Source organism: Bison bison, unplaced genomic scaffold (genome assembly GCF_000754665.1).
Source record: "Bison bison bison isolate TAMUID 2011002044 unplaced genomic scaffold, Bison_UMD1.0 scf7180017864481, whole genome shotgun sequence".
NCBI classification, from domain to species: Eukaryota; Metazoa; Chordata; class Mammalia; order Artiodactyla; family Bovidae; genus Bison; species Bison bison.
The window spans coordinates 6,725,423-6,751,641 of record NW_011495041.1 but is presented as its reverse complement, the minus strand read 5'-3'; the positions used below and the strand labels follow the sequence as shown (position 1 = coordinate 6,751,641).

The 26,219-nt window shown below is 39.7% G+C and overlaps 1 protein-coding gene across 1 annotated transcript in view; it reads left to right on the top strand.

Annotated features, from left to right (window-relative positions):
- The first annotated feature begins 11,578 nt into the window (after window positions 1-11,578).
- The window catches only part of CDH7 (cadherin 7, type 2), a 135,417-nt gene continuing 120,776 nt past the window's right edge, over window positions 11,579-26,219 (top strand). Inside the window, exon 1 of the mRNA XM_010862322.1 lies at window positions 11,579-11,863. Within this exon, the coding sequence (XP_010860624.1) occupies window positions 11,654-11,863 (210 nt within the window). The 5' untranslated portion in view covers window positions 11,579-11,653. The remainder of the gene's footprint in view (window positions 11,864-26,219) is intronic.

Below are 26,219 nucleotides of genomic sequence, written 5' to 3'. Positions count from 1 at the left end.
ACGGCTGGTTGCGGGTGGATGCACGAGGAAGGACCTATGGTCTTTATTGGCTTCACCTTTTACATCGTTAACCTCAAGGATTTCTTAGATATAGTGCAGGTGAGTGGAGATTGGTACTAAATTACCCAGCAGTGGGCAGGTGAGAACCTGTGAAGCAAAGGACTGGGTAGCTTTGGAGATCTGAGCACTGAAGCCCGAATATACTTAAAACGCGTTCGCAAGAAATATCTTCTCTTGATTGCAGCACTTATTAGGTGAAACATCTTTAAGTAAAGACTCTTCCTTCATAATTCCTGTAACCCGGCAGGTATTCAGATTATTTTGCATTCAAAAGTAGACAAGCAGAACTTTATGGGGAAAAATAGAAGAAAAAAAAAAAGTAACTTATATGTTAGTATATGGCTTGAGGTAAGTGACAGTATGCATTAAAAAAATTTCAGGTTAACAGCACGAAAATGTATATTTTAAGAGTTTAGGGGAAGCAGTAGCCTTTTTTGTTGTTGTTTTTTAAAGGAAAGTTCACAATGATACACTGTCCGGCAGCGATATCAGACGAGTTTTAAGTGTGTCTTTATAAAGACAAGTTGGTAGTGAAGAGCTAAGGAAGAAAGTAATTGTATTGGAAGCTTTCAGTAACTCACCAGATTTACTTCTTTGAAGAACTAGTTAGATTTTGTTTACACAAGCTGTTCTCTTGTTAGTACATAAAGGGCAATCCATTAAGAATCCTTTTCTTCCTTTTGGGGCTCTTTGGGACAGTATGGATTAAAATGCTAAAGAATTGAGACAGATAGTCAAACTGGCAACTTTGTAGACATCTGGCTTGTTCCGCTAGTGTTTCATATGAAGTGGAGTGGCAGAAGCAATTAGGTAGCATCCAACCTTAATAGTCTTATCTGGTAAAACTAGCTGTGAAAGTCTGTCTGTGGAAAGAAAAATAAAGAAAACAATAATCAGTAGTGTAGACCATCACCCTGCTCGAAGCCATTAAGGTTTGCAGCCTTAAGAAAAAGGCATTGTGCTCTTACAACTTGAGATATTATTGTAATTAAGGGCTGCAATAGGTGATTAGAATTGTGTTAACAATTGGCTGACAGGCTCACACCTCTTCTTAAGTAGACTTTTATTGATTTAATAGCACAGCGCTTTTCCCTTTCTTATAGAAGGGTAATTGTAAAGCATCTGTATTATTGTGGTTTACCCTTGAATTGACTCTAGTTTTTAGTGTCCAGTGAAGGAGAGAGGATTGGGTGCATCCTGAGTAGGTCACTGTTCTGCCTCCCTAGGTCTAAAAATCCACCCACTGTCTCTCCTCCTTTTTAGCTTTTTTGAGGGCAGAGCTGATAACAGCTTCTCAGAATGTGTAGTGATATGAGGAAGTGACTACATCTTTGTAGTCAAGTTCAACACTTTGTCAGTCTTTTATAAATCTTTTGTAAAGCATCATCAGTTCAGTTGTTAACATGTATGCTTCAGTGAGTTCCATCCTTCTTTGATTTTATAAGATTTTGCACTTACTGCCTTAGTAGCTCCTATCACATCACAATTCTCTCTCTCACGTGTAAAAAGGTTTTTTACTGGCTTGGAGAGCTTCAGAGCCTTTAGCTGAAATTGGGAGTCTCAGAAACTTCTAAAATAGCCAAGGCACCATCGTTGATTGCAAGAGGACAGTGATGGGAGCTTTTCTCCTTTGCATGAAGGACTCAGTTGCTTCTAAATGGGGTGATGAAGGGGAGCTGAGGACAAGGAAGGCATGTGATCAGAGTCCTGTGTGTGACCATCTCCTCAGCCTCTGACAAGCAGAGCTGATCTAGCTGTAACTAGCAATACTCGAGTGCCTCCTCTGGGAATTTGCTGGTTTTGCAGAAAGATACCCCTGCAAACATTCCCCCCCTGGTTCTGCGAGACTCCTCACCGACAAAATTATCAGTGCAGATGAATATGCAGGCATGCATGTCCTTATGTTCATTTCATATTTTCATTCTAGTAGAAATTTCTTTTTGACTGTTTTGCAGACTGCTTATTGAAACATGTTGCCTTTTATTGAAGTCAAGTAAATCTCAGTGTAAATGCAAGGGTAAATTAAAAGTGAAAATTGATCCCACTGAAATATGTTGTAAAAGTACAAAGAAACAAACCCTTGTAAGTATGATTTGACCATTTTGATACTATATAAAGAGCTCAGAAGGACTGTGCTTTGTCACTTTCTTTGTAATTTACATAGGCTGCTTCTAGTTAATTGTTAACAGTGGTTGTTTTCTCTTTTTCATTCCTTTCACCCATGGCAGAAGTTATTTGTGCTTCGTGGAAATTGACTCTGTAATCCACTTAGAGAAGTTTTCATTCCATGTCTGATAACCAGAGGCAGACTACCGGCTGTGTGATTCATTTCCAGGGCCCCTGCCTGAATATTTAGGCCAGTTAACGGTAGGAGGTTGTGGTCTGTGGTTGTAATGTTATCTGGCCCAGGGAGCTAATGGGTTTGATCACAGTTTCTTTATGTGAGAAGTCACATATCACAGAGGTCCCCAGCCTTACTAATTAAAATGTAAAGAATTATACCTTTTAAGTAGAAAAGAAGAGGGCTGCTTCATCAGTATTAAAATTATTGAAGTTAATGCTAAACTTTAATGGTAAAGAGATAGAACAAATGACAGTATATGTCTATCCTAAAAGCTGAAGATGAAGTATTAAATCTAGAATGATTATAATGGGTAGTTAGGAACAGAGAAGCATCTTGAAATACAGGATTTATAGCAACAACCAAATAACCATCCATGTACATTCTTATATCCTAAGGTATTTTCCTGAGAAATCAGAATTTACCCAATTTCTAAAACAGCCAATGGACTAGTATTCAAATATCAGTGCAAATAGTTGACTACCATAGCATTACAGTGTTGTAGGAAGTTATTATGGATGCTAGAGTTGTTTCAAAGGGAAAAGGCAATTTTAAAATTGGGTACTGCTCACTGTTTTTGGTAATATATAAACATACAATCCTGAACAAGAGATCTCTTGAGTATCTTACATTCTGTCCTCTCTCTCGTACATTCTGAATGGAATCCTGATGGTCCCCTACTTTGAAAATTCAAGCTCATGGTTATATTAAAAATTTGAGTAAATTCTAAAGGTAATAAATTAGAAAGATATTAATGATCAGATTGAGAAATATTTAACAAATACTTTAAATGACCGTTGCATCCCAGTCATGCCCAATTCCATCTGTTAACTAGCTGTGTGACCTTGGGCACTGCACAACCGTAGACTTTTGTTTTCGTTAGTAAAGAAAGAAAAGACTGCCTTAGGTTCTGTTTCTGTGGTTCTACCTCTTGAGTGGGTTGGAGATTCATTTATTTTTCCCCAACATGAATGCTCAAGAAAAGCAAGCGTTTACCTCCTTCAGCACTAAATGACCCTCATTCTCTCTCTCTCTTAGATGTCATCTCTGAAAGCTCTGTTTGTGTGTGATAGTTGGAACTGACGCATGGCCATAGCTCTTGAAGTGCTCCTTGAACTTGGATTACTTTCTGTTGTCACTCACAGCCTCTGCTCACTGATGAAGGGGAGGTTAGAACAGATCGTTCCCCGCTTTTGCATTCCCCAAAATATATTCAGTGAATCTACTGTAAAAACAAGTGAACTTAACAGTGAACAGTATGATCCTTTTTACAAAGCAGCCCACTCTACCTTTGTGGCAATAGTGAAGACCTGTGTGGAGACAGGTGGCTGCAGTCCTGGGGAAAGCAAGGGCAAATGAAGGTATTTAATGGAGACATGAAATCAGGAGGCAGTCTTTCCTTGTTGAGTTTAAATAATGCCATTTAATACCCAAGGAGTATCCAAAAGGGAGCAGGCTTCTTTCACCAAACTACAGAGCTCATTCATGAAGGTTGTGCTTAAAGCAATGGTGATATGGTCACAGTATCCTTTGACCACTGCTGTGAAGTGGTATCATTTCCACTTTTAAACATGGATGTTGTTCAGTCTTCATTCATTAAAAACATGTTGCTTGTCAAAATGTATCAGGTTGGCTAAAAAGGTTGTTTAGGTTTTCCCATAAACTGAACAACATTTTTGATCAGCCCAGTAGTTCAACTTTAAAGCAATCCTGGAAATGACAGTTTCCTCCCAATAGGCCAGCAGCAAGATTTTTTTTTTCTCTCCCATTTTGTTATTGTTACAACTGTGATTTCTTGTACTACTGTGTTTTATAAACCATCCAACAGAACGTCTCAGGGAATGTTCTAAAGGTGTTTGGTGGTTACCTGTTAAGAGATTTCTGATTCTCATGGATTATTTTCTATCAAGTTCACTGGCAGTCCTTAAATGTCATTCTTACCTTTGTTTTTATAGAAAGTGCAAATTACTGAATTTATTCTGAAACTGTCATGTTCCATGTAATTGTGAACTGGACCATGTTTTTTTATTTTTTTCCTTTTGGCCGAGCTGTGCTGCCTGCAGGACCTTAGTTCCCCAACCAGGGATCGAACCTGCACCCCTGCATAGGAAGTGTGGAGTCTTAACCAGGGAAGTCCAACTTCCTCCCAAACTGGACCCATTTTAAAAAGAGAAGCAGGCTGTCTTCTAGTTTTTAGATTACCAGTAAGTAGTATACTACCTATTAGTGTGTTATGAAGTAAGTATATTTCACAGCAGTTGCAGAAGACTTGTATCTGATGCAACTCCAGACTCAGAGAGGTTGAGCATCTGTTTCTTGCCTATGATTGAGAGAAATTGATGGTATAGAGTCTTAAACTGAGGTAAGCCATTGGTTTATTCATATTGCACTGCAAAAACCACTTCCAGTTTAACTAAGTGCCAGAAAACCTAAACTAGTAATATTATATCTCCTTTTAATATAATTGATAGTCATAGTTTATAGCTCCTTATTTCTCAAAGGCAGATAGTCCTGTGTGCCTTTTAAAAAAGCAGTTTAGCAAATATAAATTAGTTGGTAATTAAGCATGTGCTTTAACTACTCTTACGGTTCTATATTAATGTGAGTGGTTGAATAGGATACATTTTGTGCTACTTGTAGTGTTTTTAGCATGCCATCTTTAATTTAGATGGAACAGGCTCTGTAAGATTTGCCCTTTTGCTCACTGATGCATTAAAAATACATTTTTTGTTATGAAGGGTCTTTTTTTTAGTCATTGTTTTTAGGTCTGAACAAACATTTGATTAAGAGCATGATGGTCACTTGATCTGATTTTTGAAAGTAGTTTCACAGAGGTATTAGTGAAGCAGAAAATCCAAGAAAATTTTATAATGATGAATTCGTTTGGGTAAAGTATTATTAGGTATTAAGGTTAAATGAATAATAAACTATCTACTTGGAAATAATTCTTTGCCACTTAGATGAACAAAAATAATTGGAACAAAAAAGTAGCATGATAAAGTGATTTCAGGTCAATAAATGATGTTGATTTAGTAAATAGCACTTGACTGACTCTTACCTCTTTCTCATTTTTTTCTTTTTTGCTCCAATCCTTTTAAGATTTCCTTTGTGAGGCTTCATTTTGCATTCCTTTGACAAAAATCACAGTATTATTTGTCGTGATTTTCATGTATTTTTGCTTTGGCCAAAAAAAAAAAAAAAAGAGATCTAACATTACAAATTTTAAAAATGACAAATTTTAGCTTTAAAATATCAGAGCAAAAAATTTTTTTTTGAAATGTTACCCAGAGTTTTTAGATTTTAGATTAATTACTAATCCAGTAGCCATCTCCGCTTTGGCTTTTGAAATGTCTGTGCTTGGCCTCTATTCAGCTCTTCTCTCCTCAGATACAACCTATTCCTGCTGTTTCTGTCCTCAGTGTTGTAATGGTGAACATCTGTAACTGTCCAGAAGTTGACGCAGATCTGTAGAAGTTACCTAACTGTATGCCAATACATTATTTTTCTGCACCGTCTCTTTTTTTTCTGAGTTGGTCATAGTGACCCTAGGCAGTGGTCCAGCCTTCCAGAGGGCCACTCTTTTAAGTTTTCCCTTGGGCCACATGTTGGCACGTGACACAGCTTGGGCACAGAGGTCTCTGCTCATTTCTGATGTAACATCCCCCTGGTTAACTCCTGCCTGTATAGGAAACTGAGATAGGAGAGGAGGCAGAAGAAAGGGAGAAGAGGACACAGACGTCTGAGGAAGGAGGTTGCAGAGTTCTGTTTTGGGACACAGATTCGTGAGGCCTTGTTTAACCCATTGTGCACAAAGTCAACAATTGAAATGTGTTGGGTGCTCAAGTTCGTTTATGTGGCAATGACGTTACTGTGGTTGGTGCCTTTAGATGTGTTGACGTTTGTGTGAAGATGGGAAGCCTGTATAGTGAGGTTATGGACAGGAAATCTCAAGGACAAGTCTCAATTACTTCTATTTGATGACCACAGATAACTGAAAGTTTTTCCTAAGGGTTCAGGGCCTTCCTATCTTTCATGGTGACCCAACTCATCCAGGGAGGGTGAGCTGGGTCGAGCTGTTGTTCTGGCCTTTACCTCGAAAACCAGATCTGTCCGGAAAGCAAGGCAAGGATTTGGGGGGGACAGGTGAAGAAAGGGGACATCTGACCCTTGCCACACCACTTCCTCCTTCTGTTATCAAGTGTATGTTCCTGGCAGGGTTTGTAGCTCTCCAAAGTATTGATGTACATATCATGAAACACCCTACTCAGATCCCAGCTCTTCATATGTGATTTTCCGATGTTTACCAGCACACTGTACAAAGCGTGTTCTAGAGGCATTTATTTGCTTCATGAAAGAGAAATCCTCCAGGAATGTATACAATGCCAGTTTAAGTATCCTTGTCCTCTCGACCTTCAAGAAAAGTAAAGAAAATTTGGCTCAAGAGACTGGCAAATACTTCAAATCCTGCAGAGAAATGTAATGAAATTGTTCTCAAAGTGATTGTGACTTCTGAATATGGTAGAGTAGTCAAGGATTTCCGTGTTGACTTCTATGGTTAAGTTTTCATATTAAACATGAGAGTGATTATAATGAAAAGAAACATCCCATAAACATTTTCTGAATGTCAGTTCCAGGGCCTACTTCAGTTCTAGATATTAGGATCCAGCAATAGGGTAAATCATCCCTGTTCATCAAGGTTTCTGTTAATACTAACTGCTCTTAAAACCCTTGATTTAAATAGGAAAGTATAGAATTCTCAGGTATCTTTCCTCTGCAGATATTATCATGGCAATGACTCTAAAATAACTCATGGCGTTTTCTGTCACTCTGTTGTTTTATGTGTTCTAGCTTGTTCCATCACTCCACAGTCTTGTATGGAAAATAAATAATCAAGAGGCAAAAAGAGTAATTTAAACATGTCTTGGTAAAATTCATGCTCGATTCTGTAAACACGTCGAATGCTTCCTGTATATTTCTGTTGCTTTCCTTAATCATTCTACCCTTTACCTTTAATTATTAACAATGTGTACTTTTTCATAACTGAAAAAAAGACAACAAAAGCAATTTTATATAATTAGCTGTACAAACAGACTTTATAAAATGATATACCTCAGCCCCCACATTTTGCACACGTGGAACATGAAGTCCCAAAGGGATCCAAGGTCATTACAGGAAATGATGGAGGGTCATGTGATCTATTTCCAGTCCAGATTGTGTTTCTTTCTTATCAGTGAACATCCTGAGTGAACTCAAAGTTATCCAATACCAATACCAGTCTTTGACTTATAAGAATGACAGAGAACGTGGCTTTAGGAAAGAAAATATTACTTTTTTTTTTTTAAGAAAGCACTTTGTTGCCATTGTTTGTACGCATCTAGATGCTTCCTTTTATAATCTACATAGTTGTCTGGGCACTGACTAGAACTATTAAGAATGTTTTCATTCAATTTACTTACAAAACAGAAACAGACTCAGACTTTGAGAATGATCTCATGGTAGGGGGAGCAGGGAGGAGGAAGGATGGGGGAAGGAAATGGTTAGGGAGTCTGGGATGGACATGTACGCACTGCTCTACTTAATGTGGGGAACCAACAAGGACCGACTGTATAGCACAGGGAACTCTGCTCGATGTTACGATGCAGCCTGGATAGGGTGGGGAGTTTAGGGGAGAATGGATACATGCATATGTGTGGCTGAGTCCCTTCTCAGTTCACCTGAAATATCACAACATTGTTAATTGGCTATATCCCAATACAAAATAAAAAGCTAAAAATGTTTTCACTGTTAGGAGTTTTCTGAAACATTTTATAGATAACGTGAAAATGAAAACATCACACAATAACTTTAATTTGAACATAAGTAGTATCAGACTTCGGAGAAGGCAATGGCAACCCACTCCAGTACTCTTGCCTGGAAAATCCCATGGGTGGAGGGGCCTGGTAGGCTGCAGTCCATGGGGTCGCTAAGAGTTGGACACAACTGAGCAACTTCACTTTCACTTTTCCCTTTCGTGCATTGGAGAAGGAAATGGCAACCGACTCCAGTGTTCTTGCCTGGAGAATCCCAGGGACTGGGGAGCCTAGTGGGCTGCCGTCTATGGGGTCGCACAGAGTCGGACACGACTGAAGCAACTTAGCAGCAGCAGCAGTATCAAACTTAAAATGTATATATGTATATAATTTTTGATACTACTTATGTTACATATATGTGTGTGTATATATGTATTTAGTGCTTTTAGTTTTTGCCAGGCACTATCCTTAGCTTTTTATGATCTGCTTATTTAATCCTATGACTTAGATGCAATTATTTACATTTTCAGCTGAGACATGACAGACTCAGATCTTAGTCGTTTGGTTGTTTCCTACTCTGCGACCCCGTGGACTGTAGCCCTCCATGCTCCTCTGTCCAAGGGACTCTCCAGGCAATAATATTGGAGTGGGTTGTCATTTCCTTCTCTAGGGGATCTAACTGACCCCAGGGATTGAACCTGGGTCTCCTGCATTGCAGGCAGATTCTTTACCATCTGGGCCACCAGGGAAAACCAATTTAATTATAAGAACTCCCCAAATCTAGAATTCTGAAAAAATTCTTTTGTTGTCTAGTTTTTTAGAGGTTGGGTACAATTTCACACAGAAACAATGTTATCAGTTTCCCTTAATCTATAGAGTAGCCTAAGTTGACACAGAATTGAAACAGAAGAACTATACAAAAAAGATCTTCATGACCTAGATAATCATGATGGTATGATCACTCACCTAGAGCCAGACATCCTGGAATGTGAAGTCAAGTGGGCCTTAGAAAGCATCACTACAAACAAAGCTAGTAGAGGTGATGGAATTCCAGTTGAGCTATTTTAAATCCTAAAAGATAATGCTGTGAAAGTGCTGCATTCAATATGTCAGCAAATTTGGAAAACTCAGCAGTGGCCACAGGACTGGAAAAGGTCAGTTTTCATTCCAATCCCAAAGAAGCCAATGCCAAAGAATGCCCAGTTGTACTCATCTCACAGGCTGCTGGTGCTGCTGCTGCTGCTAAGTTGCTTCAGTCGTGTCCGACTCTGTGCGACCCCATAGACGGCAGCCCACTAGGCTCCCCAGTCCCTGGGATTCTCCAGGCAAGAACACTGGAGTGGGTTGCCATTTCCTTCTCCAATGCATGAAAGTGAAAAGTGAAAGTGAAGTCGCTCAGTTGTATCCGACTCTTAGCGACCCCATGGACTGCAGCCTACCAGGCTCCTCCATCCATGGGATTTTCCAGGCAAGAGTACTGGAGTGGGGTGCCATTGCCTTCTCCGTCACCTTTCTAGAGTGATTTTCAAATGAACCAAATTCATTTTTGATCATCAGATGGGAGATCTGGATTCTGGGAGATGGTATTCAGTGCACAGACTGCAGTTAATATGCTCCAGTAATAGTTTATCCTTCCTGGGGCTTCTCAGAACATAGCCGTTAGCTGTATTTGGAGTTATTGTGGAATATCCTAAATTTCAAACTTTATTGCAGTATCTTTAATAGGAATATGTTCATTTGACTAGAGCTTCAAGTCCATGCAACCTGTTTCTTCCAGTTGTGTGGACTATTTTAACATGTTTAATACAGTTCACCTTCCTTCTACTATATATGGCATGTTCTATAAGCAATTTGACTGTCAGAAATCATCTGATGATTAGCAGACATTTCTGTTACAGGAGAGAAGGGGGAAAGATGGAAAAGTTGGCACAGAGAGTATTTTCTGCTTTGATAATGAGATATCTTGTGGCTTCATGTTGTTAAGACTATTTTTCTCCTCTCAAAAATTGAAAGCAAATCTTATTTGCCTTAATTATCCTATTGTTGATTTATTTACAGTTGCCAAATGAATTCATAACCCAAAGTGCAACAGTGATTTAAGTGAGCACTTGGTCATAAATTCTCATTCCTCTGTGTTTTGGGGTGTGTTGGGAAGTTGGCCTTGTAAACTGATTATCTCTTGCATAATCAGAATTTGGTAACTGAAATAACTAGACCTGAGGATAAAAGATTTTTGCTGCTGCTAAGACACCTCTTACGTGTGTGGAACCGAGAATCAGTCTCAATATAGAATCGAATTTGCTCACCCCTCTGATGATCAGTATAATTCAGTCCTGTCATTGTTGACAGAGAAAGGCCCTACTATGCACAAACCATGCTGCAAGGGTTCAATAAATATTTGTTAAGCGGCAAATACCTTCAGTGCAGTAGAATGACCAAACACGCTCCACAGCGTACATGACAATAAATTTGAAGGGTAGAAATTGGAAACCACTGAGCTTTTCAGCTGATCACAATCAAATCAGAACACATCAAAACAGCTGGTGTTCGGTGGCTTAGACTCAATCAACCGGTTTCGAAGCATCTCATACTTCTTTCTCTTTGCAGTTTCACAGGAGAGATTTAAACTAGCATATGTCCTTTCCATTTGGTTAAATCCCTGCTTTGAGCTGCTTGGCTTTCATATTCTAATACCAACAAATGAAACTGTGATAGAAAAGGACAAAAAACCCCCAAAATGCCTAGCATTAAAATGATTTTTTTTAACTGATGGGTTGCTCCATTTGTATTAAATAAACCATATGCTCCCAATGAGAATGCCCTAGAAGAACCAGGAAAATTTTAAGGTTGTATTATGGAATCAGGATAATTCTGCATCAGCAGTATTTATGTCATTTGTGAATTTGGCCACAGCTTTTGCAGTTTTCTAAGTTTGTCATCATATTTTAATGATAGTGCAAATAATGATATCTTGGATGATCAAGAGTGCGTTAGTACCAACAAAGACACAGGGAAGTCTGCTCAGTGCTATGTGACCAGCCTGGGTGGGAGTGGAGTTTGGGGGGGAGAATGGATACATGTGTGTGTCTGGCTGAGTCCCTTCACTGATCATCTGAAACTACCACAACCCTGTTAATTGGCCGTACTCCAATGCAAAATGTTTTTGGTGTTAAAAACAAAGTAAAAAAAGAGAATGAGTTAGTAAGTGCAAGTTAAAAGTTCTGTGTTTTGCTTTCTGACACCAGCTCTTCTCTTTGTTCTGGTAGGTACCTATTACACCATTCTTGGGCGAAGGTTATTCAGCACTTGTGACCTCTCCCCTTCGAACTCTCTGCAAATTATTATCTCTACACTCCCAGCTGACACCCTGCCGGAGGCAAGAGCTACTAAGCCAACTGGAACTGTGCCTTCTCTCTTGTCAAGGTTTTTTTCTTACACAGGAAAAAGAAAGAAAAAAAAAAAGATGAAGTTGGGCAAAGTGGAGTTCTGCCATTTTCTTCAGCTGATCTCGCTTTTCCTGTGTTTTTCGGGGATGAGTCAAGCGGAGCTCTCAAGGTCCGGATCAAAGCCCTATTTCCAATCAGGGAGGTCGCGCACGAAGCGCAGCTGGGTGTGGAATCAGTTCTTCGTGCTGGAGGAGTACATGGGTTCAGACCCGCTCTATGTAGGAAAGGTAGGGTATTTGGCTTTTCCAAGTCACAAACGGTTCTTGTGAATGTCTGTGGTTGAATGGAGAACGGCTCCTTTTTCTTTGGAGATGAGAAACACAAAGCTGTCATGAGGTTTCTGGCATTAGTTAGCCACGCTGGCACAGTCATCCAGGTGTTACTCATCCCGTGAAGCCACAGTTTAGGGAATGATGCTTTATTCCAAGATACAGGCGAGACTCGTACTCACGCCTCGTTTAGCATGATGGTGGCATGTTAGTAAAGCTGTCCTTCCAAAATTAGAGCAGGAATGTTTACTCAACAGCAGTCCCCAACGTTTTTGGTGCTTCAGACCAGTTTCATGGAAGACAATTTTTCCCCCCGACAAGGATGAAGAACATGGTTTGGGGATGATTCAAGGGCATTACACGTATTGCCTGCTCTGTTTCTCATCTAATCTGCCACTGATTTGACAGGATGTACTGGTCCATGGTCCAGAGGCCGGGGACCCCGCAGTAATAAATGAAGACTGGTGGGTTCTATGAGCCAGTAGATTTTTGAGATTTTTTTTTCTGGGAGTTAACGAGGCTAATAATGCTCATACTAACTTGAGGCTTATGTATCCTGTTCTGATACTTGGCAGTTGAGAATGGCAAAAGTGTAATTATGGGGACTGTTGTTTCCAAATCAGGAGCGGTTCAAATCTACATTTCTAAGTGGTGGTTTTGTTTTAATAGACTATTAAAATTTCCTTTTTAAAATTAACATTTTGGTTAAAAATGAGCATGAACCGAGGTTCAAGAGAAGTGATGTTAGACGAATGGTGGGCAGTTTGGGGTGTATTTATTTGGCAGCCAAGTAGTGCCCAAGTGGAGATTCTTTACCACTGCCTCCTTCTGTCTGCATGTTTGGGTAGCGGTTTCCGTTCAAGCACTTGCTGAATTGAAGTGTGCACTCCAGGGCACATGGCTTTTCCCCATCCTGGTACCATGTTCCAGTTCCTGGTTTGATGCAGGTTTGGCTGTGTTCACGTCTGTGAAGATGGCCTGAGATTTTCAACTTGGTGCTGAGCCCTGGCGAAGGGTTTCTATAAGTAGAATGTGTTTGCAAGACATCTATACATCTGCATGTCTGCTCTTAGTCAGTTTTATGCATCTATTCCTGGTAAAGTGAAGCTCAGCACACTGATGAATTTATCCCTGAGTGTATTTTCAAGTGTGAATGATTGAAGGAGGATCTTCGGTATTTGTTTCACAGGTCATTGTTTCATTTGAATAGACCTTGAGTAAGAGTGAAAAATCTGTTTTTGTTGGTAGTTGTCTACATAAGCCAAGGTGATCTTTATTATATATATCTTCTTTCTTTTCTTTAAATGCCTCTACATTGTACAAATACTGATACTGTGTTGTAACAAAGGAATTCAGATATGTTAAAGATTTCTAGGGACATGGATTAGGAAACTGTCTAGCCTATCATAGCAAGTTTCTGTCCTGACGAAGGATGTGCATGCATGTGTGCTAAGTTGCTTCAGTCGTGTCCGACTCTTTGCGACCCTAGGGACTGTGGCCTGCCAGGCTCCTCTGTCCATGGGATTCTTTAGGTAAGAATCCTGGAGCAGGTTTCTGTGTCTTCCTCCAGGGGATCATCCCAACCCAGAGATCAAACCCCTGTCTCTTATGTCTCCTGCATTGATAGGTAGGTTCCTATCACTAGTGCCACCTGGGAAGCCCAAGAAAGGATGTACACAAGTTTTGTGTGTGTGTGTGTGTGCATATGTGTATTTTCAGAGCCAGTCTGCTTATGTCCACAGCACCATCATTTATACTTACTATGTACTAAATCTTTCCATCTCTCTTATTTTCTTGTAAATCAAGTGAAAGCATTAATGTTATGTAATGATAGTGACCTAGACTCTAGCTCATAATTTCATTCAATTTTAATGAACATTTGAGAAATTCATCAAACTTGGTTGAATGGATAGATCTATAATAATTTGTAAATATTTCCTAAAGGACAAGTGAAAAGTGAAAGTATTAGTAGCTCAGTCATGTCCAACTACTGGTGACCCCATGGACTGTAGACTGAGGCTCCTCTGTCCATGGAATTCTCCAGGCAAGAGTACTGGCGTGGGTAGCCATGCCCTTCTGCAGGTGATTTTCCCAACCCAGGGATCAAACCAGGTCTCCTGCATTGCAGGCAGATTGTTTACTGTCTGAGCCACCAGGAAAGTCCAAAGGATCAGTTATTATTATAGTAGTTAATACTACTATCAGTAGTTATCAGTTTGTGAAAGTGAAAGTCACTCAGTTGTGTCCTACTCTTTGAGACCCCATGGACGCTATAGTCCATGGACTTCTCCAGGCCAGAATACTGGACTGGGTAGCCTTTCCCTTCTCTAAGGGATCTTCCCAACCCAGGGATCAAACCCAGGTCTCCAGCATTGCAGGTAGGTTCTTTACCAGCTGAGCCACAAGGGAAACCCAGTAGGAATCACACTTTTGCACTAATGTAAAATTTTCTAAACATGACTAAAATATTCCTACTAATTTGGTTTTAAATGGAGTTGCTTGAGTGCGATTGACATTTGGAAATCAAGATAATTTAAAATTAAAAAAAAACCACCTCGTTTTAATTTTTATAACCTTCACCATAACAATTCAGACTGCTTCTATCAAGATAATCCACGTTAAGTCAGTTTCAAGTTATGAATGCATGTCTCTAGGTTACTTAAGTTCCAAATACGTGCAAAAGTACTGGGCAATGCTGTTGCTATTTTTCTATTAATAAGAGAAATTGTGTGGTTTCTTGATTAGGTAGCAAATATTCTGTACTTTCCTTTCAGTTAATTAGAGACAATCATCTAGCAGACTTTATGTGGCAGGAAACAAGTCTGTGCTTATCTCTTGAAGGCTGTATATTGGGAGTTCAATAGTGCTCTTCACAGTAAAATGTTCAGGATGGAAATAGGTTTTAAAAAACACTTAACTGATTAAAATACAGAAAAAGGGCAATAAAATAATTTGAGATGGAGAGAAATTTATAGAGAAGAGAGACAAATGAAAGGCTGTAAAAGGTGCATTTTACATTTGCTTGAGAAAAGGCTGTAGAGAATGTGAATACTCGAGACTTTTTGTCTGAGAAAATAAAATGAGTCTTTTTAGGCTGGTGTCCTGAATGGGCAGAGTTAAAGGAAAATTTTGACCTCAGTACAGTTTTTATCACTTGGATGTGTACAGTAGATATATATATATATATACTTTTCATTTCTTTTTTTTTTTTCCTACCTTGAGGGAGGCTATGACCAGAGTTTTCAAAGACAGAATAGAAGGTTCTAGATTAATATGCAGGAGAATAGATAGGCAGATAATGCATTTCACAAATGCATATTTAACGTATGTTCGTTAGATGGCTACACTCTGAGTCTTCTTGAGAAAATCGAGCTGTTTAGGTAATTTGGAAAATGTAAATGATGACCTTGCTAAACTTGATAGCTTAATTTAATCACAAAATGAGTATGTATTGTATGTGTCAAATTGACTTCAGTCTTTACTGCTGACTCAGGCATTTCCTACTAGTTGTATGACTTAGGGTAAGTTGCCTAATAGTACTAAATTATAGTTTCCTCATCTTTAAAATAGGAATAATGATATCTGTAAATCAAATTTTTTTGTTTGTTTTTACTGAGAAATAATGAGATAAAATATTTGGAACATTAATCTAGACATCATATTTATCTATTTCACTACATATTAATTATAAATTAACCAGGTTGTGGATAATCTATTGTCTTATGAGTCCAGTGTTATAGTGGTGATCCTTCAGATGAAAGTAGACATTATTTTATGTATTAAATAGTATTTAAACTTATTGCAATTAGTTATAGGAATGGTCCATATTGGATGTGCTTGGCGATACATGTCTTGTATAGGAATAGGCTATGGCATACATATGTGGGTGAATGATTCAGACCTTAAACATGTGGACTTCAAATGTCAGATCACATCTAAAATTTTTTTACCTTCAAAGTTGAAGACCATGTTAATGGCTGATGCCCAACAAGATCAGCTAAATTAGTCTACAGTTAAATGAAATTTGGTCTTTAAGGTAGGACACTGAAGTCACAAGATGGCTATCACCTTTTATTTTAGCCAATTTCCAGACTTTGATAACTCAAGATGAAAGTAGGCCAGTCTGTTGAAAGGGACCAGGAGTTCCTCCAGATCCTCTGCAAGAGGCCTCCAGGACGCACTGCTGGGCTGGGTTAGAATCTGACATTTGTCGTGAGCATCTCACTGTTATCTTGTCATTCAAATTGACAAGCCGCTGAGTCTTACGTAAGGAGTCATTACTCTGATGGAGCTTTTTTTGTAAGTTAAAGTATAATTGATGTATTTGTTCTCTGTCATGCCTGACTCTTTGCCACCCCTATGGACTGTAGCCTGCCAGGCTCCTTTATCCATGGAGTTTTCCAGGCTAGGATACTGAAGTGGGTTGCCATTTCCTTCTCCAGGGAAATCTTCCTGACCCAGGGATTGGGAGATGGGTTCTTTACCACTGGCATCACCTGGGAAGCCCCATAGTTGACATACTCATTGTGTTATTTTCAGGTGTGCTATATAATGGTTCCATATTTGTATAAATTGAGAAATGATATGACAGTACGCCTAGTTGACATCCATCATTCTACATAGTTACAAAGTCTTTTTTTGTGTGTTGAGAACTTTCAAGATCCACTCTCTTCCCAACTTTCAAATGTACAATACAATATTATTAACCAGAGTCACTGTGCTATATGGAGCTCCGTTTTAAAGAATAGTAAATAGTACACTTTTCCTTAAGTATTTTTTTGGCTGTGCAGCAAGGCACATGGGATCCTAGTTTCCCTACTAGTGATGGAACCTGTGTCCCCTGCAGTGGAAGCGCAGAGTCTTAACCACTAGACCTCCAGGGAGGTCCCCAAGAGTATTTCTTAATTACAACTGTGTTCTTGTCCTTTCGTGGGAAGGATGAAGTAGAGATGCCCTTCTTTTCTCTTCTTCCTGTGAATTTACATCACCCTGACCTGGCTCTTTGAGGTGTGTGGGAAGTAGCTGTGTCTAGCCATCTGATCGCATCACACTGCAGTTTTCTAGTCCCGTCTTTTCCTCACCTCGGCATTTCTCACTTAATATCCCCTAACCATCTGACAAAAAAGTATTTGTCTACAAAACCACTGAGCCTGAGTCTCAGGTATTAAGTGTTTTCATCTCTGCTCAGTATAATGGGCTGCCAGGCGTCCGCTCTGCTCCAGGCCATCACTTTCACTGAAATGTGTGTTTCGTGCTTCTTCCACAGTCTGCTTCTTGAGCTGTTAACATCACTCTTACCTTTTCTGCTACTCCCCTTTCGTCCCCACTCGTTCAGGGAGAATTTATGCCTCTTACCCTAGTCAGAATCAAAGACATAGGAAGGTAGTGTGGGATTCACTCTGCTCTCAATTTCACCTGGCTTGAAAGTGTTGCTGAGTGTCTTTGATGCATTTAATTGCACCTCACAGCCATATCTCTCACTGAAAGATTTCTCTGTCTCCTGATCCCCGAAGCTCTGCTCACTGTTCCAGAAAAGAAACTTTCCTCTTGAAGGGAGGTTGTGTTAAGAGAACTGGGTTACAAATCAGATTCCTTCATGAGGGTAAGTTTATATGAGATACACAAAAAGAAAATAATCCAAAATATTAAGAACTTAGGGAAGAACATAAGTTCACTAGGGTGTTTGCATAACGCCTTATTGAAAAACCCGAATGAACTTTTTGGCTAACCTAGTATATCACGGTAGAAATTACATTTCGTAGGTTTCAGAGGGAAAACAGCAAAAGCATCCTCTAAATATGTAGATTACCTGAAATTGGCTCCCATCTTAAAATAAAACAAATAGTTTGTTCTGTGTATGCATAGGAAACCCATTTTCATAACATTTTTATAACCAGAGTGAATTGTGAAGACCTTGGTTTTTATCTTCTTGTTACTTCGTTGGTAGAAATGTGGAGCTCCTGGTGGCTTCAAAAGAAATTTGGACATGGATAAGCTCTGTGGGATGCAAATAAGTTCAGACTCTTAGAAATATTTTTTGATAGTTATTTTTAGCTCTTATAAAACTCTGGTATAACTATAAAGTAGTAAATGTGTTTTCTCCACATAAAATCAACAACCCGAAGTCTTTGTGTGTTCTTTCAAAACCATAATGGAAATAATATATATCAGATTTTGCTACTAAAATGCAGAAACGTACCATTAATTCAGTTTAATATTGCTTATTTTCTCTTCAAAGTTATCTTAGGTTAGAAATGAAGGTTGTAATTAGCTACCAAATAGTTTACAGGTGAGATTACACAGCTAGAAGTTGGAGGATAGGGACTTGCAGTTATAAACCTAATTATAGTCAAACTTGGGCTTCCCAGATGGCTCAGTGGTAAAGAATCCACCTGCTGATGCAGGAAGTGCAGGTTCGATCCTTGAGTCAAGAAGATCCCCTGGAGGATGAAATGGCAACCCCCTCCAATATTCTTGCCTGGAGAATTCCATGGACAGAGGAGCCTGGCAGGCTACAGCCCATGGGGTCACAACGAGTTGGACACAACTGAGTGACTGAATACACACACACACTCAAACTAGATAGTCTAGATTGGCTCTAAATTTTCTTTTTTTATGTTGATTGTTTATGTTGATCAAGATCATTTAAAATCCCGTCTTCTTTAATGTGTGTGTTTGTGCACAGTTGTCACCCATTTGGTGAGAGGAGCAAAAATTTTGAAAAGCTTAATTCAGTGTATAATAGTTGGGTTTTTATGTTTATGTTGAATTTCTAAATGCAAAGACAAAGTTCCTGCTAAAAGGATGCTATTGGGCTTTTCTATAGAAAAGTGTAACTGACCAACTGTATATGCCATGCTCACTGATACACAGTCAGTCTCTGTGACTCACCAAGATAAATGACAGAATTAGACAAGCACAGGCCAGGCACTGAGGCTTTGCTGGTTTAAGCGTATATGGATGAGTGCTAGCGTGGGAGGAATTTCATCCTAATCGTTTCATCTGATTTATATTGATTATCTGTCATAGTGATCGTGATCACTGGAGAGAAACAATAGTTTGTAGAACTATGCTTAACATCTTTGGCATGCTAGGCAGTCTGTCACGTGTTTTCTTTCTTCCCCTTCCTTCTCTTCTTCAAATACTTATTAAGTACCTGCTCTAGGTTAGGTACCGTCTTAGATAAAAGAGTTAAAAAAAATAAAGCCTCTCCATCCTAACATTGCCTGGTTGATAAACCAAGCAGGTAACAGGCGATGGAAAGGAGTCAGTTCCACAGCTGATCTGTAACTGTGGAGGTGGGTAACCAGAGGCACAAATTCATGGATCCGTGAACAAAGGCTTGTACGAGGATACCTGGAAACACTCTGATTTCATGATTCAGTCTTCAAATTAGAGGAGAGAAAAAAGGAATTATCTCCTTAGAAGGTAGGACAGAATCTTCTAAAACTGTACTGGGGGAAGCTTTATATAGTGGAAAGATCAGTAAGCAGAAACCCTGGGTTATACTGTCAATTTCCTCATTATTTTAAGCAATGCTCTAAAATGCATACATTTCAGTTTTCTCATCTGTAAAACAGAGATCAACTAGGTAAAAATTTGAAACCATCTTGAAGTCATTTCAGCCTTACACATAGGCTGCAAAGTAGGACCCAGCTTCTCCGAATGACAGTATCATACATGACTAATGGCTACACATATTGGGCTTCCCTGATGGCTCAGCAGGTAAAGAATCTGCCAGCAGTGCAGGAGACACAGGAGATGTGGGTCTGATTCCTGGGTTGGGAAGGTCCCCTGGAGAAGGGAATGGCTACCCACTCCAGTATTCTTGCCTAGAAAATTCCACGGACAGAAGAGCTTGGCAGGCTACAGTGCATGGGGTCCTAAAGAGTTGGACACCACTGAGTCCCTGAGCTTGCACGCATGCAGTGACTATACCTATTATTTAAACTAGGACGTTAACATGGCTGCAGTACTCTTTACTTATCAACAGGTCATATTCAGAATTTTCCAGTTGTTACAGTCGAGTGACTTTTCTGGTAGAAGCCAATCCTGAATCCTATCTTGCATTTGGCTTGTTTCTTTAGTCTGTTGTCCTTGACTAGTGATTTGGTAGAGTCTCTCATAGTCGGGGTTAGTTTCATGTTTCTTCCTAATGTAGACGTGTCAGGACATGCAGTTTGGGCAGGAATGCCACAGAAACGGTACGGTGTCCTGCTCACTGCTGCTTCTCAGGAGACACAGGCTTCTAACAGGGCTCATTCTTACAGATATTGACTTTGATTGCTTGGTCACGGTGGTGCCTGCCACATTCTTCTACTGAAAAAAACATCTGAAAGTTTTGAAATCCTGAAGGAGGTATAGAACTATCTAAGCTGCCATTATGGATTAGGATAAATATAACTGGTGATATGCATTGAATGGTTCATTAAAGTCCATCGTCCATTTTTAGGATGGGGTTGTGGGTTTATCTGAAACGTGGATGAAATTTAAATCTAAAATGCTGTCAGGTAATAGCCATACTTTTATGTAGTAATTGATCTTGTTTCTCAAAAGCGCATCAATTTAGGATGTCTCAGAGAAATTGATTTTGGTTTTTTTTCTTCTGAAGCATGTGAGACTGCTCTCTGGTGTCTAAGATTCCAAGAAGATGTCTACTAATCTATATTTAAATAAGAACTTTCTTTCTCATTGCTTACAAAATATAAAGAACTGTTTTATACTGTAGAGATGTGCCACAAGTGTTTAACTCTCATGATTATAAATAAAACATTGCTTTGGAAAATAATAGGTATAGTTGGCTAAGGTAAAAGAGAATGCAACTGAATGTCTTACATTTTAATATATTCATAAGAGCTAAAGTCTAAACAATCAATGGTATTCTGTTTAATGTTGGAAAAGATGATTTCTCCTAATGATTCTTCATAGAGCCAATAAAATTTCTGATTCATATTCAGTACTGATTAAATCTTCAGAAAGGCCTTGAACTCAGGATTCTTATATTGGAGATGAGGTAATAGATGCATTTGGAAGTACAATGAGTAGAGTAAGGGAGCAATCATTAGAGATACAATTCAAAAGTGTTAGAGGGCCAGTCTGGAAAGTAAATTTCTGGAAATATATTGTTTTACTTCTATGAAAATAATTTTGTTTTCCTTCAAAGTATCAGATTTAGTTGCAATACTATCAAGGTCTTTTGACATGTTTTGCAAACTTTTTCCTTTAAAAGGGTATATATTCAACAGAATAGATACATTTTATGTGGACTCTCAAATTATTAGTATTACATGCTATTTCCTAAATTTTACTAAATCTTGAAAATGAACATTGAGCAACAGGACATGGTAATTAACAGAGACATTAAAATGGTATTTAGCTGGGACTCAGAAATATTAGAAATGAACCCTGGAACAGAAATTTCCAGTATAGAGTATGGAAAAATAATGAACTGTTGAGAGTCTAGAAAGAAAATATTTTGGACTTTTATTCAATTAAAAATAAACTCATCTGTAAAAAATTCTAGTTTTTGGTATATGAAATACACAATACACTCAAGGAGTTTAACTGATTAAAATGCAGCTTCAAACAAGTGGGGAGACCATTAGCCCATCCCTAAAGGGGTTATAAAGACATTAGGAATGTTTGTAGCTGGTTGGCCGTACACTGCCGTACTCCATTGAGCTGGTGGGAGAAGATGGAGGAAGTAGGGTCAAGCATCAACTTAGCCTACTTTTGTACATCATGGCTTGTTGCTGTTCAGCCTCAGTCGTGTCCAGCTCTTTCCGAACCCATGGACTGCAGCACGCCAGTCTTCCCTGTCCTTCACTATCTCCCAGAGTTTGCTCACATTCATGTGCCTTGAGTTGATGATACCATCCAACCACCTCACTGTTCTGTCGCCCCCTTCTCCTCCTACCCTCGATTTTTAGCAGCATTATGTTTTTTTTCCTATGAATCAACTCTTTGCCTGAAGTCTCCACAGTATTGGAACTTCAGCTTCAGCATCAGTCCTTCCGTGGCTTAATGTTCAACATAAGAGAAGATCTGAACTCGTTCCAGCAAATAACAGTTAGGGAAAAGGAACTGGCCAGGAAAATACTTGTGTTGGCCTCAACCAGTCTTAATTCTTCTCAGACCAAAAGCCTGAGGATTTTCATCTCTCTTGTCACCACACATATAACATAGTATCCAAGAGATGTGGACTCTTACACAAAACTGGGGAAACAGAATCTTGGAGGGCACAAACAAAACTTTGTGAGCACCAGGACCTAGGAGAAGGAGGCAGTGACCCCACAGTAGACTGACCCAGACTTACTTGTGAGTGTCCAGGAGTCTCTGGAGGAGGTGTGGGTTGGAGGTGGCCTGCTGCTAGATCGGGGGCACCAAGTGTGGCATTGCATGCATGGGACTTTTTGAAGGAGGTCACCATTATCTTCATTGCCTCCACCATAGTTTGGTCTCAGGTCAAACAACAGGGAAGGAACAGAGCCCCGCCCATCAACAGAAATTTGGATTAAAGATTCACTGAGCATGGCCCTGCCCATCAGAACAGGACCCTTTTCCCAACACAGTCGGTCTCTCCCATCAGGAAGCTTCCATAAGCCTCTTATCCTTATCCCTCAGAGGGCAGACAGAATGAAAACCACAATCACAGAAAACTAATCAAGCTAATCACATGGACCACAGCCTTGTCTGACTCAGTGAAACTTTGAGCCATGCCCTGTCGGATCACCCAAGATGGATGGATGGGTCATGGTGGAGAGTTTTGACAAAACGTGGTCCACTGGAGAAGGGAATGGCAAACCACTTCAGTATTCTTGCCTTGAGAGCCCCATGAACAGTATGAAAAGGCCAAAAACAGGACACTGAAAGATGAACTTTCCAGGTCCGTAGGTGCCTGAAATGCTACTGGAGAAGAGTGAGGAAATACCTCCAGAAAGAATGAAGAGGCAGAGCCAAAGCAAAAACAATGCCCAGTTGTGGATGTGACTGGTGATGGAAGTAAAGTCCGATGCTGTAAAGAGCAATATTACCTAGGAACCTGGAATGTCAGGTCCATGAATCAAGGTTAATGAGAAGTGGTCAAACAGGAGATGGCAAGAGTGAACATTGACATTTTAGAAATCAGTGAACTAAATTAGACTGGAATGGGTGAATTTAATTCAGATGACCATTACGTCTGCTACTGTGGGCAAGAATCCCTTAGAAGAAATGGAGTAGCCATCATAGTCAACCAAAGAGTCTGAAATGCAGTACTTGGATGCAATCTCAAAAGTGGAAGAATGATCTCTGTTTGTTTCCAAGGCAAACCATTCAATATCATGGTAATCCAAGTCTATGCCCAACCAGTAATGCTGAAGAAGATGAAATGAAACAGTTCTATGAAGACCTACAAGACCTTCTAGAAATGATACCCAAAAAAGATGTCATTTTCATCATAGGGAACTGGAATTCAAAAGTAGGAAGTCAAGAAACACCTGGAGTAACAGGCAAATTTGGCCTTGGAGTACAAAATGAAGCAAGGCAAAGGCTAGCAGAGATTTGCCAAGAGAATGCACTGGTCATAGCACACACCCTCTTCCAACACCACAAGAAAAGACTGTATACATGGACATCACCAGATGGTCAATACCAAAATCAGATTGATTGTATTCTTTGCAGCCAAAGATGGAGAAGCTCTATACAGTCAGCAAAAACAAGACCGGGAGCTGACTGTGGCTCAGATCATGAACTCCTTACTGCCAAATTTAGACTTAAATTGAAGAAAGTAGGGAAAACCAGTAGACCATTTAGTTATGACCTAAATCAAATCCCTTATGACTATACAGTGGAAGTGAGAAATAGATTCAAGGGATTAGATCTGATAGACCGAGTGAACTATTGACGGAGGTTCGTGACACTGTACAGAAGGCAGTGATCAAGACATCCCCAAGAAAAAGAAATGCAAAAGGCAAAATAGTTGTGAGGAGGCCTTACAAATAGCTGAAAAAAGGAGAGAAGTGAAAGGAAAAGGAGAAAAGGAAAGATATACCTATTTGAATGCAGAGTTCCAAAGAATAGCAAGGAGAGATAAGAAAGCCTTCCTCAGCGACCAATGCAAAGAAATAGAGGAAAACAATAGAATGGGAAAGACTAGAGTTCTCTTCAAGAAAATTAGAGATACCAAGGGAATATTTCATGCAAAGATGGGCACAATAAAGGATAGAAATGGTATGGACCTAACAGAAGCAGAAGATATTAAGAAGACATGGCAAGAATACACAGAAGAACTATACAAAAAAGATCTTCATGACCCAGATAACTACAATGGTGTGTATCACTCACCTAGAACCAGGCATCCTGGAATGTGAAGTCAAGTGGGCCTTAGGAAGCATCACTACGAACAAAGCTAGTGGAGATGATGGAATTCCAGTTGAGCTATTTCAAATCCTAAAAGATGATGCTGTGAAAGTGTTGCACTCAATATACCAGCAAATCTGGCAAAGTCAGCAGTGGCCACAGGACTGGAAAAGTTCAGTTTCCATTCCAATCCCAAAGACAGGCAATGCCAAAGAATGTTCAAACTACCTCACAATTGCACTTATCTCTCATGCCAGCAAAGTATGCTCAAAATTGTTTCAGCCAGGCTTCAACAGTACACGAACTGTGAACGTCCAGATGTTCAAGTTGGATTTAGCAAAGGCAGAGGAACCAGAGATCAAATTGCCAATATCCATTGGATCATTGAAAAAGCAAGAGAGTTTCAGAGAAACATCTATTTCCACTTTATTGACTACGCCAAAGTCTTTGACTTGAAGGATTACAACAAACTGTGGAACATTCTTCAAGTGATGGGGACAGACCACCTGACCTGCCTCCTGAGAAATCTGTATGCAGATGAATAAGCAACAGCTAGAACCCAACACAGAACAACAGACTGGTTCCAAATTGGGAAAAGAGTACATCAAGGCTGTATATTGTCTCCCTGCTTCTTTAACTTTTATGTGGAGTACATCATGAGAAATGCTGGGATGGATGAAGCACAAAGTGGAATCAAGATTGCCGGGAGAAATATCAATAACCTCAGATACACAGATGACACTGTCCTTATGGCAGAAATCAAAGAACTGAAAAGCCTCTTAATGAAAGTGAAAGAGCAGAGTGAAAGAGCTGGCTTAAAACTCAACATTCAGAGAAGTAAGATCATGGCACATGGTCTCATCACTCCATGGCAAATAGGTGAAGAAACAATGGAAACAGTGACAGACTTTATTTTGGGGCTCTAAAATCACTGCAGATGGTGATTGCAGCCATGAAATGAATAGACACTTGCTCCTTGGAAGAAAAGCTATGACCAACCTAGACAGCATATTGAAAAGCAGAGAAATTTCTTTGCTGACAAAGGCCTGTCTAGTCAAGGATATGGTTTTTCCAGTAGTCATGTTTGGATGTGAGATTTGAACTATAAAGAAAGCTGAGCACCGAAGAGTTTATGCTTTTGAACTGTGCTGTTGGAGAAGACTCTTGAGAGTCCCTTGGACTGCAAGGAGATCAAACCAGTCAATCCTAAAGGAAATCAGTTGTGAATATTCATTGGAAGGACTGATGCTGCAGCTGAAGCTCCAAAACTTTGGCCACCTGATATGAAGAATTGACTCATTTGAAAAGTCCCTGAAGCTGGGAAAGATTGAAGGCAGAAGGAGAAGGGGAAACAAAGGCTGAATTGTTGGATGACATCGACTTGATGGACATGAGTTTGAGCAAGCTCCAGCCATTGGTGATGAAAATGGAGGCCTGGCGCGCTCCAGTCCATGGGGTCACAAATAGTTGGACAGGACTGAGTGAACTGAAGAGATATGGGGGAAAATCCAAAAGAGTATAAGAAGGCCAGGACATGGAAGCAACCTAGATGTCCATCAGCAGATGAATGGATGAGGAAGCTGTGGTACATATACACAATGGAGTATTACTCAGCCATTAAAAAGAATACATTTGAATCAGTTCTAATGAGGTGGATGAAACTGGAGCCTATTATACAGAGTGAAGTAAGCCAGAAGGAAAAACATAAATACAGTATACTAATGCATATATATGGAATTTAGAAAGATGGTAACGATAACCCTGTATACGAGACAGCAAAAGAGACACTGATGTATAGAACAGTCTTATGGACTCTGTGGGAGAGGGTGGGAAGATGTGGGAGAATGGCATTGAAACATGTGAAATGTCATGTATGAAACGAGATGCCAGTCCAGGTTCAGTGCACAATGCTGGATGCTTGGGGCTGGGTGCGCTGGGAAGGCCCAGGGGGATGGGTATGGGGGAGGGGGGAGGG